At 38.8% G+C, this 15,381-nt stretch overlaps 1 protein-coding gene across 1 annotated transcript in view; it reads right to left on the bottom strand.

The window, feature by feature from the left end:
* Positions 1 to 984: 984 nt before the first annotated feature.
* The window catches only part of LOC311095876 (alpha-tectorin-like), a 43,684-nt gene continuing 29,287 nt past the window's right edge, over positions 985 to 15,381 (bottom strand). The window contains exons 9-33 of the mRNA XM_084134720.1: positions 14,622 to 15,002; positions 14,447 to 14,545; positions 13,988 to 14,130; positions 13,527 to 13,805; positions 13,308 to 13,403; positions 13,070 to 13,223; positions 12,643 to 12,896; positions 12,396 to 12,542; positions 11,730 to 12,309; positions 11,020 to 11,603; positions 10,357 to 10,921; positions 9,643 to 10,247; positions 8,974 to 9,529; positions 8,596 to 8,801; positions 8,108 to 8,317; positions 7,434 to 7,622; positions 7,056 to 7,345; positions 5,967 to 6,238; positions 5,105 to 5,224; positions 4,753 to 4,937; positions 4,117 to 4,277; positions 3,664 to 3,909; positions 3,309 to 3,471; positions 2,029 to 2,131; positions 985 to 1,923 (exon numbers count right to left, since the gene is read on the bottom strand). Coding sequence (XP_083990846.1) covers positions 1,820 to 1,923; positions 2,029 to 2,131; positions 3,309 to 3,471; positions 3,664 to 3,909; positions 4,117 to 4,277; positions 4,753 to 4,937; positions 5,105 to 5,224; positions 5,967 to 6,238; positions 7,056 to 7,345; positions 7,434 to 7,622; positions 8,108 to 8,317; positions 8,596 to 8,801; positions 8,974 to 9,529; positions 9,643 to 10,247; positions 10,357 to 10,921; positions 11,020 to 11,603; positions 11,730 to 12,309; positions 12,396 to 12,542; positions 12,643 to 12,896; positions 13,070 to 13,223; positions 13,308 to 13,403; positions 13,527 to 13,805; positions 13,988 to 14,130; positions 14,447 to 14,545; positions 14,622 to 15,002 — 6,692 coding nt within the window. The 3' untranslated portion in view covers positions 985 to 1,819. The remainder of the gene's footprint in view (positions 1,924 to 2,028; positions 2,132 to 3,308; positions 3,472 to 3,663; positions 3,910 to 4,116; positions 4,278 to 4,752; positions 4,938 to 5,104; positions 5,225 to 5,966; positions 6,239 to 7,055; positions 7,346 to 7,433; positions 7,623 to 8,107; positions 8,318 to 8,595; positions 8,802 to 8,973; positions 9,530 to 9,642; positions 10,248 to 10,356; positions 10,922 to 11,019; positions 11,604 to 11,729; positions 12,310 to 12,395; positions 12,543 to 12,642; positions 12,897 to 13,069; positions 13,224 to 13,307; positions 13,404 to 13,526; positions 13,806 to 13,987; positions 14,131 to 14,446; positions 14,546 to 14,621; positions 15,003 to 15,381) is intronic.

Raw genomic sequence — 15,381 nt, 5'->3', positions numbered from 1 at the left:
AGCTTAACTCCAAGTCCTCTAGAGTCACGGCCAAAGCCGATTGGAAAGACCGCTGTTCATCAGCAGCAGCTCTTCTTTCACACGGAACCGTCAAAACTCTGTCTTCATTATGTTAAGCCCGCCCCCTTCTACTCTATACACGATGTGATTGGCCTGACCTAATTTAGTTTTTTCCAGCTCCAAAGTCAACAAAGAGTTGCTAGACTACCCTGGCTGCAAAATAAATTTTGCTGCAAGTCATATATGCGCAAAAGTTGTTGCTGTTCTGGAAACCTGTTTGCTTTGACCTCATATTTGGTGTTAATGCATTTATGCTTTTAATATGTTGTAACCTGGAATATTTTCATATTTTATATACTGTAGATTTGGTTAAAGATATGGCTTTTCTTAATGTTCTTAATGTGGGCCTGACTACAACATGACATACAGGCCAAGGAGTCTTTCACATGTTCAGCATGTTAACCCTTAGAGACCAACTGGAACACAATCAATACCTTTTATAGGTTATTATAAAAGCAGTTCATACTTTATCTTACTTTCTACTTTATCATACATATATGATAGCTCATATATTTATCTTAACATGTTTGATAGGACTTTGCAATCTGAATCACACAATATGGTCATTGACTACTGACAAAGTGCTTATTGTTTATGATCAAATGTAGAAATCGAAGTATTTGATCTGTAATATTTTGTTGTCAAATCCAAACATATTTAGTAACAAAAACACGTTCACAACATGGTATTATTATTATTATTAATCAGTTAATTATTAAACAGTTATTACGCTCTCAATCGAGGACAGTGTCAGAGGACTGCCTGAATGTGAACTTGCTCTCTGTCCTACTGGCTCTTTAACTTCATTTTCTCTTCACCTTTTATAACTAAAAAACAAGTACAATAAAATATTTTTTTTTGGTAATCTGACCACTGACTTGAACTTCACTCCATCTTGCTTTCTGGAAAGAACAATTCAACTGTAAAATTCTTCAAAGCCTTTATAATTAAAAAAGTAAAAGCAAGACTCTTCTCATGCATATTATTTATAACATCACAATAGAAAAGAAGTAAAGATAGCAGTAACAAGATTAACACTATGATCATTAAACATTCTCGTACTTTTACTGAAAGAAAACATATTACAAAAGGAAAAGGCCAACCATTTTTTTCTTTTCTTTTTTCTCATTTACCATTTGGATCATTAAGACCCCTTTCATACATGCCTTATAATAATTGCCTGAATAAAATATTAAACAACTTTTTAAAAGAAAATAAATGAGAATTACTCTCTAAAATCAAGGACCACAATGGAAATGAATAAATGCAACTTTATTGTGTTATCCTTGACAAAGAATATTTTATGTCTTACTTTTTATGTCAAATAAACTCAAATGAAGAATATTTTGTTGCATCAATGTCTCAACATGCAATATATCAAAGGAAAGAACATACCCTCTGCTTTAAAAAGAAGAAGAAGGAAAAAACTGCATTTTAAACAAAAAGCTGAGAAAACCACGTTTTTGTCAAAGACAAAATCTGGATCAGAATCAAAACGTAGATGGAGTAGATTGAGCCCATCAATACCCCCAAAGCTTCACAGTCCTATAGCTAGGTTGACATTTCATTCAGTAACATTTGGCAGTTTTGATCTATATATTTATGTAGTAACAATTTATGCAAATTATTAAACAATGAACCAATTATGTTACATCAAATAACAGTTATGAAAAAGAAAAAAAAATGTAGAAACCTCAAACCAGTGTGTCCGATTAAAATGTCATTGAACAATATGCATGTAAAATGTTGTGGTACTAAACTAAAAGTGTGTCAGGACACTCAACAGAGGAACAAGTATCAGCATCAGAGAACCACACAGACAAGAAGCCTCAGATACCTTCACTTGTTCTGGGACCCACTTATCTGTGAACAGGGGATATAATGAAATGCAGTGAAATGTAATGTATTCACAATAGAAACAAACAGAAACCTTTATTTACAATTGATTAAAGTAAATTAAATGTTCACCTGTGTTCTCTGCAGACAACACCAGAGGACCCATGGATATGGAAGCACTGTCATGGAAGTCCAGAGACCTGCCCTCTCTCCGCTGGTGTCCAGAAGAACAGTTCTAATAGAGAAAAGAGCAAAATCCAGCTGTGAATCTCTGTTAAATATCACTGAACAACAAGATAAAAGAGAGCAAAAAGTCTCCAGAAGAGGGCAGCCTTGAACACTAAGGACCAGATTTACTAACAGATAGAGCCAGTACAAAACCTCGTTTGACATTTGTAATTTATTGTCATTTTGACGTTTCTTTAAGTGACGCTCTGGCCTCCGTAGTTGTACCTATGTCCTCTCCAATTTTTTCAGTTGATCCAATAATGCAGTATTTATTAGGGAAGATCCGTACTCACATAGTCCAGGCAAGGGTCAAAATCCAAATAAGGCAATCCAAAACACAAATGTATTTAGTAAAAAGTATGAGCATGGCTGTGTACTGAAGCTCTGTGTCAGAAGTATTATTTTACAACATAAAAAAAAAAATACTGTCAGGATTTACTAAAGACTTGCAGTGAAGAATTAGTGATGAAAGGATGTGGACACTGATATTTTTGCTGCTGACTTTTTTGCATATGCATTTATAGGGGTTTATCTTTCAGATACAAAATGTATGGGAGGAGAGTACTTTAATGAATCATGTATTGTGATTTACCAATGTTTGTGTTAGTCAATTTACAGGTATTTACTCCATTATTTACTGCTCTTGCATGTCTTAACCCATTATGCACCCGTGTTGTTAGATTACACGCACCTGATTATCAGTGGCTCTGCTTGTTTGAAATTTTCACTCCTCTTAATAGATTGTGTTGGTTATTATGTAATCGAACTGACTGCATCTGTTTTCTTTAGTGTGTCTCACACTAATTTGACCTTTTTCTTTTTTTTTACCAGTTTAGTAAATCTGGCCCTTAACCTTAAAACATACCAACCTTATTTATATTAGTGTTTGATCAATAAGGGTTTATTAACTGCAGATTCATAAACCTTTGCATTTACCCATCAAATTTTACTATAGATACTCCATATATATATATATATATATATATATATATATATATATATATATATATATATATATATATATATATATATTACACACACAGACAGAAAATCAGACAGACAAGGACATTGGCTATTAAATTGATATTCAACACATTGAAAAATTATTTCACAACTACAGTAGTAAAGCTACTCTTGAAAATGTATCACAAATTTATGAATTATGACAGGTTTTGTAAACTCACTGTTGAGCAGCGATTGCTTGACAGAAGGCAAAGGTGAACAGCACAGTGCAGGTAAAGCCTAGTGGAGTTTGCAGTGAAGATAAACATCCTGAAGGAGAAACGGCTGGATGTCGAGACGCCGTTCTGCAGCAGATCCACTGTGTCATCATTTGGATTGGGACACCTGAGAATATCAATAATGACAAATTCTTTCACTTTTGTATTAACTGTTTTAAATGATCTCATGCTTTAGTTCTGAAATACTGAAAGACAAAGCATGTAAGGCAATGCTAAAAGTTATATGAGTATGATTTATTCGAATGTTACATTGAGTTAAGGCTATAGACTTAAAGAATAGAAAGAAGCCCTGCTTTACTCTGAAAGGATGAGATCCCAGCGGAGGCTGTAATCAGGATCATTCACAGGTGTAGCCCAACATGTGTCCATCACCAGGGCAAACTGGCGGCTGTCGACCCCCTCAACACGAACTTCCACATGCATCTCCTGGTCGAGCTCTGCATCCACACGACCAGTGAAGGGCCGGGTAAACTCATCATCCTGATATGGAATCATCCGGACCTGATATCTGCCTTCACCAGCGGGAAGAGTCTTGTGCACAATGCTGATGAAATAATGGATATATCTGTGTTAAAACTACTTTGTTTTATGGGTAAAATTCTGCTTTAGGACTAAACCATATATGTTCTTGGTTTAGACAATATTAGCATATATTTACATTATATACACACACACATTTAATATTCTGTTTTGAACTACTCTTTTAATAACAGTAGCGTTTCTGAAACCAGAATTTGTATTCGACTCGCACCTCTCCAGTGGGTTGATTTCCACATTCATGGAAAGTGTTTGTGATTGAGGATAAACACAGCTGAAAGAAAGCCTCAGGATTTTCTCTCTGCTGATGATTAGACCTTCTGACCTCGGTGTCCCCAGAATAAAGTTATTATAGATGAAGTGGGTGCCGTTAGCCTGTGGACAACAAATATAACATTTTGTTATTTAGCCTAAATTTAGCCTTATTAGTCAAGGTATTAAAAAAGGCAGCAGCTTTTTGCACTACAGCAGTATTTTCATTGTACTGAGTAAAAAAAAAGTTGTTAGATGCTATTTATACTTAGCTTTTTGTAGTAATACTATTATAAAACAGTCTGCGATAATAATAAATGGATGCTACCTTACTGGGACATTACTTGTTCCTGTCCCTAAAGCCCACAGTACACTTTCCCCTGACCCTATCTCTTTGAGACTTTGAGAAGTCTATAGGGAGTTCTGTTTGGGTCCGTTATTTTGTTGTTACAGATTCAGTCTCCTTACAGACCTTTCTAAAGACTTCTCAGAGTCTCAAAGAGATTCCCCAAGTGGTCAGATCAAACTCTGTTGGTTCTATCAGACACTACACATATTTAGATTGTGAATTGAATAGATTATACATAGTTAAACCTACCACAAGATTTGTGCCACAGATGTGTTCATCATTATCAAAATGGAATTCCACTCTGCCATTCCGGACCGTTCCTTTGCAGCTGGGATCATTGAGGTGTAAGACATCAGCTGGAAAACCAGCCTCAAAGAGCTGACAGCGAGACACAGACATGGAGCCAGAGCTGCTTTCACAGGTTTCTGAGAAATCTGAGAGGGGATAAAAAGATTGTCAGAATTGTTAAAAAAGAGAAAGGCAACTAATGTCTGAAAACATAAATTATATATATATATATATATATATATATATATATATATATATATATATATATATATATATATATATATATATTTTTTTTTTTTTTTATGATACCAACCAAAAGAGTCAGGTTGTGGTCTGGGGTGGTCTTCGTTACATAAACAGCCATAGGCACCATTTTTCTTCCCACACCATTCATCCTCAGAGCAGCTGAGTTCAGAACAGCGATCTCTCACATCTAAGAGGAAAAGCACAGATAGATGAAATACAACACAAAGACACTGAGTCATGTAAACAGAGTCAGAGCTTAATATTCTGGTCCCCTGAATGATTATTGCTCTGTATTCCTAAAGGTAATAAATTATTCTTTCTAGTGAATTCAATGGGTCATTTCATTTTTAATAATTTCCTTTCAGATCCACAGATAGTACACTTTCCATCCATCTGACCATAAGAATTAAATGGCGGGGGGAGGGGGGGGGAAGGAGGATGTTTTAAAGAAATATAAAACGTGTAATGTGTAGCAACGATTACATTTTACCCATGATTGGTGGTCAAGACCAATATCGGAGCTGCTGGCTCAATGTGGCAGTGTTGGGCAGTAGCATTGCTAAAAAGTAGCCTAATGGTAGTGCTGCAATTTTTTTAAATCATATCTATTAAAATTATAGTTTGTTAAGAGCTAGCAATGACCAATTTTTGAATTAATCCAGTTTTTAAATTGTCATTTTATTTTTCCATTAATTTAGAAAAATCAGCTAATTCATCCTCTGAATCATTTGGAACCAGTTTCTCACTCTAAAAACAGTAACAATAACACAGAGGACAAAAAGCAAACTTAAATCCTATGGACCCTACTCCCCCACCCTGCTACTTTCTCTAGAAGTTAGCTTTCAGGTTAGTTTAGTTACCTGCAATTTTATTAACACTGGTGACCAAAATCACAAAATAATCTGTGCTGAAATGTGATTTTGACTTACCGCACCGGAGACCTAGGCGCCATTCTGGGATCTGTGTCTCCAAGATGGCACAAGCTGTCTCATAGGCCTCAACAGCTGAACATAGCATGCCATTTGCACGTGTGTAGAGACACAGATCATACACACAAGAGTAGAAGTAAGGTGCCGGGTCAACATGAAGATGGCAGTTCTGGAAGGGGCCAGTGGTGTTGGTGATGATACTACAGAGATCAGAATACCTCTGCCTGGATGGACACTCATCAACATTACCAGTCTGGTCTCTGGCACCACAACTGAAGAATACAAGGAAACTTCAGGTCAATTATATACTTATAATATTTCATCAGAGAGATTTTAATTTGGACACAGAGCACTCAAAACAATACTAAAAGTAAACAAAAGTAAAGTAGTAAAATTGAACATTAGCATGAAATTAGCATGTATTTGGAAGCCATTCTTTCCCTCTCTTTTTTTGGTTTCTCCTACTTGGTGTTGGCAGAGCGGAGTCATCCACAGAGTTATTCGGCACAGCTTTTACATCGGATACATAATCCTTTAAAAGTCCTTAACTGATGTAACCCTAAGCAGCACTGAGAGTGCAGTAGCTTGTGCAACCTTAGTGGTTGGGACACTCAGACTTACTCTATTAGCAATTTAGTGCATCCAATTCACCTAACCTGAAGCACCTGAAGAAAACCCATCCAGACACAAGGAGAACATGCAAACCATACACAGTACATAAAGGCCTCTTGGCTCAGCCAGGACATGATCCGGTCAATAATAAACCAATCCAATGGCAATTTGTAAATGCATATATGTTAAATTTATGCAGTGTTTCATTCTGTCAGCAGCAAATAATTCCATTTCACTCCATGCATTCGATAAAGGCTTTAATAGCAAAGGATTTACATTGCTTTCAAGACATACATTTTACCAGTTCATCTATTCTCTGGGAATCAAATGATGGCCTTGTATTGATAGTGCCATGCCCTATTGTTTGAGCTGCAAGAACTCCACAAATCACATTAACCTTTTTCCCTGTCCACCACTCCATCAAAACAAACCTGAGACACATTTTTGGATCACAGCCAACCAGGTAAAAATTCTTACCCTGGAATGCTGGTGTCTGATTTCCAGCTGTGGCCAAAGGAAATGTCATCAGAAGCGAGTTCTCCACTGGGCAGCACTTTGTCATCCGCAGGGTTACCATTGAAATTCCCACACATTCCACATAGAGATCCAGAGAATCTTTCACTCACTCTGACTAGAAGGCTGCTATGTCCATCAAAATGGACAATAAATTCATTGAATGCATTTAGAATTACAAATCCCTGATCCTCATGTACCTCTACAAGATCATTGATTTGATAAGCTGGTGTGTCAATAGCATTTCCATCAACCTGGAGGAGAATTAGAAAATCTCAACATAAGAAAAGAGAAAAAAGTGAAAGATGTATTCATACTGGCATTAATTGAAGTGTAACTTACTTTAACTCTCCTGTTCTGCCCAATACTGATGTGCATCTGTTGTTCATGCTGAGACAACCAAACATCCACTGCAGACACAAATGACACCACCATGTTCCCCCGGTGCCTGTTGGTGGCCACCACACGGAATTGCAGATCACTGTCCGTAACATTACCACAGGTCTGGGCAATCTCATACGAACACGTTCCCTGGTAAGATTAACACAATACATTTACCTCCGGTTTCACAGATAAGGCTTAAGCATAGTCCCAGACTAAATGCATGTTTGAGCTGTTTTAACTGAAAGCAACTTGCACTGACATATCATAAAATATGTCAGTGCCATTGTTTTGTCTCAAGACACACACACTAATGTTTTTTCTAAGGCATGTTAATGCAAACTACTTAAATGTCCTAATTAAACTAAAGCCTAATTGCTTAATCTAAGCCTTGTCTGTGAAACCAGGCCATAGTTTTTATTGAACAAGTCAAGACATTGCATGCATTCATAAATATATGAATATTCTTCGATTTATGAAATACATTTCAAATCCAACCCTGATCAGATATTCTCAATCCAATAACCATCCTTAGAATAAACTTCTTTTTTTTTGTTGGTTAATTTGTCTACTGGAACACAAAACAACAGTTAAGGTAATTGTCTGCAAAAAAACAGCGATTTACCAGTTTATACCTGAAAGTGGGCCACAGCCCCATCAAAGGTGATGTAGTGGGGGTCGCCCCAGACTGTGCATGTGGACATTGGACTGAAGCAGTCACGACGTCCATTTCTGACCGCACACTCCATGGCCGCTGGGCAGAAAGATGCAGTGCAGCGTAGATCATTTGGAGCAAAACACTGACAGCGTTGAGAGCATGTTGAATCCCAGAACTGTTCACCAATCTACAAAATCAACAATGACCACAAACTTTACATTTCTATAACATAACATCAGTGAGTATTTTTACATAAAAAAAATCATGGTATCACCATGTAGTTTTTATGAGTAATGTAAATGCAAGTATTATGATGGTGCCATCTTTGTATAATGGCAATACCACAGTTTTCTGATAAGTGTTTGAGATGATGTATGTTGCATAATATGCTATGGCTGAGCTTCCCCTCGTCCACTGCCCTGTATAATAAGTTTTAACATAAAAACATGATGTTTTAATCCTCACATGATAGTAGAATCCATCATACAAGCAGCCACATTGTTCCACTGGTACACAGAGTCCTCCACTCCTCACAAATCCCTCATCACAGAAACAACCTTCTGAGCATGTGTGTTCACAACTAGCATCGATGCTGCTGGCGCACGTGTGGCCACAGTCTGTTCCACACACCTCATAATGACTGTTTGGGATGTTTGATGAGCAGTCCATGACTGGCAATGTAACAAAAAAGTATGTACGTGAAACATAAATTTTATTAATAATATGTACAATATTAAATATGTGAGATTAAATGAAAACACAATGAATAAGGGACATAAATAAACATTTAGTTTAATTGCACTGGTCTTTTTAAATATCTCATCCACATCTCCAGTCACTTACCACACGATGCAAGTTCTCTCCAGGGGTAGACCATGGCATTGACAGACTGACAAGCACTCACATAGGATTGGACAGAGCGACACAAAACATCGTTATGGTTCCCAGAGATGCACACATCAAACACACAGTTATCAAAGTAGGCTTGTGGATCTACAGAACCATGACAGAAGCTAAAGGGGCCCTGATTGTCTCTGATGATCCCACACAAGGCTTGAGTTGTGCTCTCATCTTGGCACAAAGGACAATGGTCCCCACAGCCATGATTGCATGACATGTCATCTTCAACCATCCATTCTGCCCCAAACTGGTCTGCTGAAGGTGCCAGAGCACCTGAAGGAGTGAGGAAGTCATCCTCCGGGTGGCCATTAAAGTTACCACAGATGCCACACATAATTCCACTGTAGTCTGCTGGCACAACAATGTTTACCTCCCAGGAACCACCATAAATGACACTGAAACCAAAGTCAGTGGAAACATAGACAAACTGTCCTGTGGAGTAGACAGACACTCGTCCAGAGTCAAGATAAACAGGGAGGTTTCTGATCTCTTCATCAACCTATTTGAAGAAAAAGTTGAGCTAGTTAATACAAACATTCTTATCAATAATTACAACAATAAAGTTTTTCACGTATACTCAATGGCAAAATACTGTAAGTGGGACTTGCTTACCTTAACAGCAGAATAACCATTCATATCTTTTGACATGTGAACAAGATGCCCAGAGACATTAACAAAAACTTCAACAGTTATTGACACAGGCCATCCATTCCATGCTTCATTTCTTGCTTCCACTTGGAAGTGTGGTAGTCCACGAGTATCATTACATACTGTGGCCAGCACATATCGGCATGTGCCTTGAAAGTCAAAGTAGGTTCTATCAAAGGACATATAATGTGGATCTCCAGCAGCATAACAGGTACCATGTGGATGAGGATGGCAGGCATACTCCCCCTCCACCACACTGCAGATTTCTTGGTCACTGCAAGATGATGGTGTGCAACGGACATTTCCAGTGATTCCATCACAGACACACTGGAACTGGCACTCGTCACCATGCCAGAACTCTTCTCCAGGCTGCCGATAACGGCCATCATAGTGGCAGCCGCAACCAGTGGGGGGAACACAGCGATCTCCATCCAGCACTAGTCCATCATTGCACTGGCATCCCCCCTGGCATGTCAGAGCGCACTGGAAGGGAAACGAGAGGCTAGGGCACGACGCAGGACAGGATGTGCCACACAGTTCAAAATGGGTATTTGCTGGACAGTTGGGATCTGGGATAATAAAGGCAAAATGTTATGGAAAAAGCAATGAATGATCAGAATTTTGAAGAAGATATATACTTTTAATTCTGAAAATCTTATCACATCACAAGATACTAACCACAGTGGGTGATGGTCCTCCACTCTCCAACTGCAATGCCATTCTGTTGGCAGTGTAGTGTGTACCCTCGCAGGGCTTCACATAGAGCCTCCCTGGCACCCTCCGTCCGCTCCAGCATCTGAATGCAATCTTCAATCCGCTGCCGAGGGTCTAGTGTTCTGCTGCACTCAGCAAATGGTCCATCGTTCATTGCCATGATGTTGCAGAGCTCACTGAACTCGCTTCTGTTCTGATAAAGTCCTGGTTCCCAAATGTCAGCTGGGTCCTCACAGTGGGCTGACAGGGATCCATCACGCCAACTATCGGCAAATAGCTGGGAGTCATCCAGCAGGACACCATCCGGGCTGTAGAATTCATCATCAGTGTTTCCATTCAAGTTCCCACACAGACCTCCAAGTGTACCATTGTAAGTGGTTGGAGCCGTGATTCGGACAATATGTGGCCAGTCAGCTCTAACGGTCACTCCAAAGTTTGTCTCCAACACGAAACCCCTCACACTACTGTGATAGATGTGGATCTGACTGGAACCAACACTGATGGGAAGGCCAACCATCTGTCCATCCACCTGAGGACAGTATAAAGTTAATTGATCTAGCATATTAGTTTTAAATAATATAGTAAAACTGCTCCAAATGAATAACAAACTAAGATTCTTTAGCTAACCTGTACATTGCTACCTTCTCCCAATTCAATGGAAACATGAGTTCCTCCTGCCTCAAAATTTAGGAACCTGGAAAAGTCTTGAAGGCCTCTGGGTACTTTCTCCACTGTCAAAACAAAGTATGGCAGTTGGGATGGCCCCATCACTCTGGCAAGGGTCAGTCCACAAGCTCCTGGGTATCTGAAAGTTTGTCCATCAAATGTGTGGTATGAACCCAGGCCTTCAACCGAACAGGTAACATAACTGATGGGTCGGCAGCCCCTCACACCATTATGGAGTCCACACACCTCTGCTGGACCACACTGGTGCTGATAGCAGACCATTGACCTGCTACTGCAAACACATTGTCTCCCACAGTTCTCGTCCAGCACTACTGACTGTCCCTCAGAGTAATAGAAGCCCTCAAATGTGCAGCCACAGTTCACTTCAGGCACACATTGTCCAGCACTGAGGATGTACCCATCATCACAAATACAGCTCTCCTGATTGGCCAAGGGACAGTTTATTGGGGCAGCTGGGTTAGTGCAAGTTGCAGGGCAGCTTGTTCCATGAGACTCAAAATGACTGTGCTCAGGGCATAAGATTTCTGTAAATGTAGGGCAGAAATTCAAATATGCATCAAACTCTGGATCTTTCACCTTGCACAAATATTTCAGTTACATTAATCTGATTGCCAAACTTACTTTCAATAAAAACATAACAATGCACTTACCACAAAAGCCTGGTTGTCTCCACTGTCCAAGTTGTACACCCTGCTGTTGGCATTGAGCAGAATACACATTGAGAGCCTGGCAGAGAATAGGCTGGTAACCTCCTCCTAAGCAAAGATCATAGACACAGTTCTCTATGTAGGTCTGTGGTGAAAACACAGAATGGCAAGATGCAAAAGGCCCCGAAACATCTCCCAGGATTCCACAGTGATTTGTGTCACTGTAAAGGCTCATTTCACTGCTGGTACAAACCGCACAAGCGAGACCTGTGCACCTGACATCATGGCATTCAGGATCTGTGTCCCCCTCTACCTTCCAAGAGTTGGCAAAATCAACATCTGAGCTCAAGATCTCCCCAGAGACTGAACGGAAGTCATCTTCAGGATGTAGGTTATAGTTCCCACAAAGACCACATGTGGCATTCTGATAGTCATAAGGTACAGAGATGGTGACATAGCTATATGCATCATAGGTCACTAGGAGACCAAAATCTGTGCTGATGGCCAAGGAAAACCCTGACTGATAGACTTGGATGGATCCATTGTGGAGGGTGAATGGTGTTGCTAGAAAGGTCCCATTAACCTTGACAATGTTGACAAAAAAAAAATTAGGAAGATGGATGAATAGCGGAACTCAAATCAACATTACAGCAATTCAGTGATAATTACCTTTGCCTCATAATAGTGATCTTTGACCAATTCAATTTCTTCATTATAGACAAATACTCTGACCATTCGAGTCCATGACACATGTGTACTACCGCGATGCTCATTTTTCCCCTCAATGCGATAGTACGGCAAACCATTTCCACAAGCCTAAACAATGACAAAATTCAGTAAAGTAAAAGATTCCCTTTTTTTTTTTTTTTTTTTATCTGTTCAACAATAAATGGAAATCCATAGCTGCATTACTAACCTCAGACAGAACATATGTGCAGGTTCCTTGAAAGTGAAATATCTGATTGTCAAAGGTGTAGTAGTGAGGATCACCCGAGATGGTGCATGTTTGTCTCTGAATGTTCTGACAAGAGTATTGGAAAGCAGCTGGACGACAAGCTTGGGAATAAGTACAGGGCTCAAAGCTGCACTGGATGCCTCTTCTGGTGCAGGAGCATCTCTGCTGACAGGTGGAATCACTCCAGAAGGAGTCTCCCAGCTGCACTGGAAAACCTATAACAAAGAGTTTATGAATATAAACACCAAAGTGTGTAATTACTGGAAAGCTTCACCTATCACTAGCATGATATAATTACATATCATTCATAGTCTAAGTCTAAGTCTAAGTCATTCATAGTCTTCCAGAAATTAGCAAATATTTCATGCAATCAGAAAAGCAGTTTTACCATTAAATTGACAACCACGTGTTCCATGATCTGTTCTGAAGGCCCATCTGCCTGGCACATTGACATTGCTGCTGTATGGTAGGCTTGTGATGTCATTTTGGAGTGATCCAGTAATTGAGAAATGGTGACTTGAGTCGATGGTGTCATAACCAGCCTAATGGTAAGGAAGACATTCAGATGTCTGATTATTTAGTCATAAAAAGTTCAATACATCATATCAATGTCATCTTGTGCCTACCTGTACATATCGTTGCGTTGGAGCGATTGCACCGTAGTTCATTACAACAAATGAGAGATGGCCATTTGAAATCAAAACCACTTGGAAAGATGTTTCCTTAAAAAAGACAAATAATAATAATTTTAAAAAACATTACTGAAACAAGAAAACGTGGTATTCCGATATTTATTTTTAAATGGGCACATGATGGTCTCCATGGTAACAAATTGTTCTACTTACTGCTCCTGAATTGTAGAAGTATGCAACTCTATCCCATGTCGCAACAAAGACCCATGAAGCAGAGAAACTCAAGTCAGGGAAGTATTGGTTTATGTCTTGGGTCGCCTGTGTAAGGACACTGCCAGAGGTGTACTGTTGATATGAGATAACACCATTCCTACGGTTGTCAATATCTGTCCAGAATGGAGCAATAAAGTCTTTCCCTCCATAAGCTGGGAACTGGTATGGAGAGAAGCTGGACCATGCCCCATCAAAAGTCAAGTGTCCATTGTTGTTAACCTGAAATAGAAGAGGTCTTATTATCATGTGGAGGATACTTATAAAATATGCAAAATTCTTTGCAACAGTATTTTAAACAGCAGTGATGGTCATTTTCCCATTTACCTTTTCTCAAAGAGAGTTTATAGACATATGTATTAGATACTCATATTCCAAAATCCTTTCATATCAGATTGACTTACATAAATTTGGTTGTATGTTTGCCCAAAAAATATAAATGGCTGCTGGAGGTATATAACTGATGAACTCCCATCATCAATGCGTCCATTTACTGAGTCTCCAGTTCCAAATGGATAAAATCGTCTCGTAATATTGATGCTATTGTCTGAGAGAAACACAAAACAGTATTGAACATTTATTAGTACTGCCATAGTCATCATTTTAAAATTTAATTTACTTTAATGTCCCCATCATAATATTTGCGATCCCTGCATAATGAAATACATATGATACAGCATTATGACCTATATCTGCATGGCTGTGATTACCTTTGGCCTCTTGCCTATGGCTAAATCACTTTAATATGATAACATAATATAATAGCCTATAAAGCTTTATAAATTATTTTAAATTATTTACATGCATCACAAACGCATAATATTATTCTGATTTCCATATTGTAACACAATACATCATATTACCAGTCGTAGTGTCCATGGTTGTAGTTTCTGTTGTTGTAGTTTCGGATGTGGTTGTCTCTGGCGTGACAGTAGTAGTGGTAGTGTTTATGTTGCTTGAATCTGAAATAAAGTATTAATATTAAACAAAAAACAATGATCTCTTACATAAACGAAGGGCACATGTGAATATATTTACCTGCACAGTATGCCAAATGGCAGGCAGTTGGGCTCACAAACTCATAGACATAATACTCTCCTGGACAGGCTTTGACTTTAATGGGATTGGATTGGAAATAGCAGCAGTTATTGCTCCAGTGACCGCAGACATCTCGAGTGACCACTCCATCCTCAACTGTTGGATGTCCTCCGTTCAGCCACAGTGGAGCAGCAGTGCCACAACTTAACTCCTCAACACATGTGTCTGGCATCTGAACGCTCTGACCCTGAATGAAGAGACGGTACCAGCCGTTCCAGCTGACCCAAACGTCACACATTATTTGAGAGGAATGTTGATTGTTGGTGGCTCTCCATGAATCATCCAGGATATTGTAGTTGTAGCAGGGGTCAACAGGGGGAGCTGTTGTTATGGAAATATTACAAATATATATTTTGCAGAATTAATACATTAATGTTTTTTTTTATGTGTATTTTTTTGTAGTGGTTATGTTATGAAACAGTTTACTCTCTTTACTTAAGCTCACTGTTTCATATGCATTTTTAAGCTGGAGCTGAAGACAATTTGTCGTGAGCTTTCAGAACAACTTCTTTTATCTAGCTGACAAAAAGATAAAAACAGCCAAATCTGAGTCCCTTAGCAATTGAGAACAAGTATTACAAGCAAATGGACTTCAAGAAGTCAGTGTTTTCAAAACACTTTTCCACTTATTTCCACGTATAAAACATTATTCTCACTCTTGATTGAAAATGAGAATTTTGTTTGTTCTTTCAACTTTAAA

Source organism: Abramis brama, assembly GCF_963993115.1.
Source record: "Abramis brama genome assembly, chromosome: 14".
In the NCBI taxonomy this organism is placed as follows: domain Eukaryota; kingdom Metazoa; phylum Chordata; class Actinopteri; order Cypriniformes; family Leuciscidae; genus Abramis; species Abramis brama.
The sequence above is the reverse complement of the archived record's forward strand: the minus strand, read 5'-3'. Positions and strand labels throughout refer to the sequence as shown.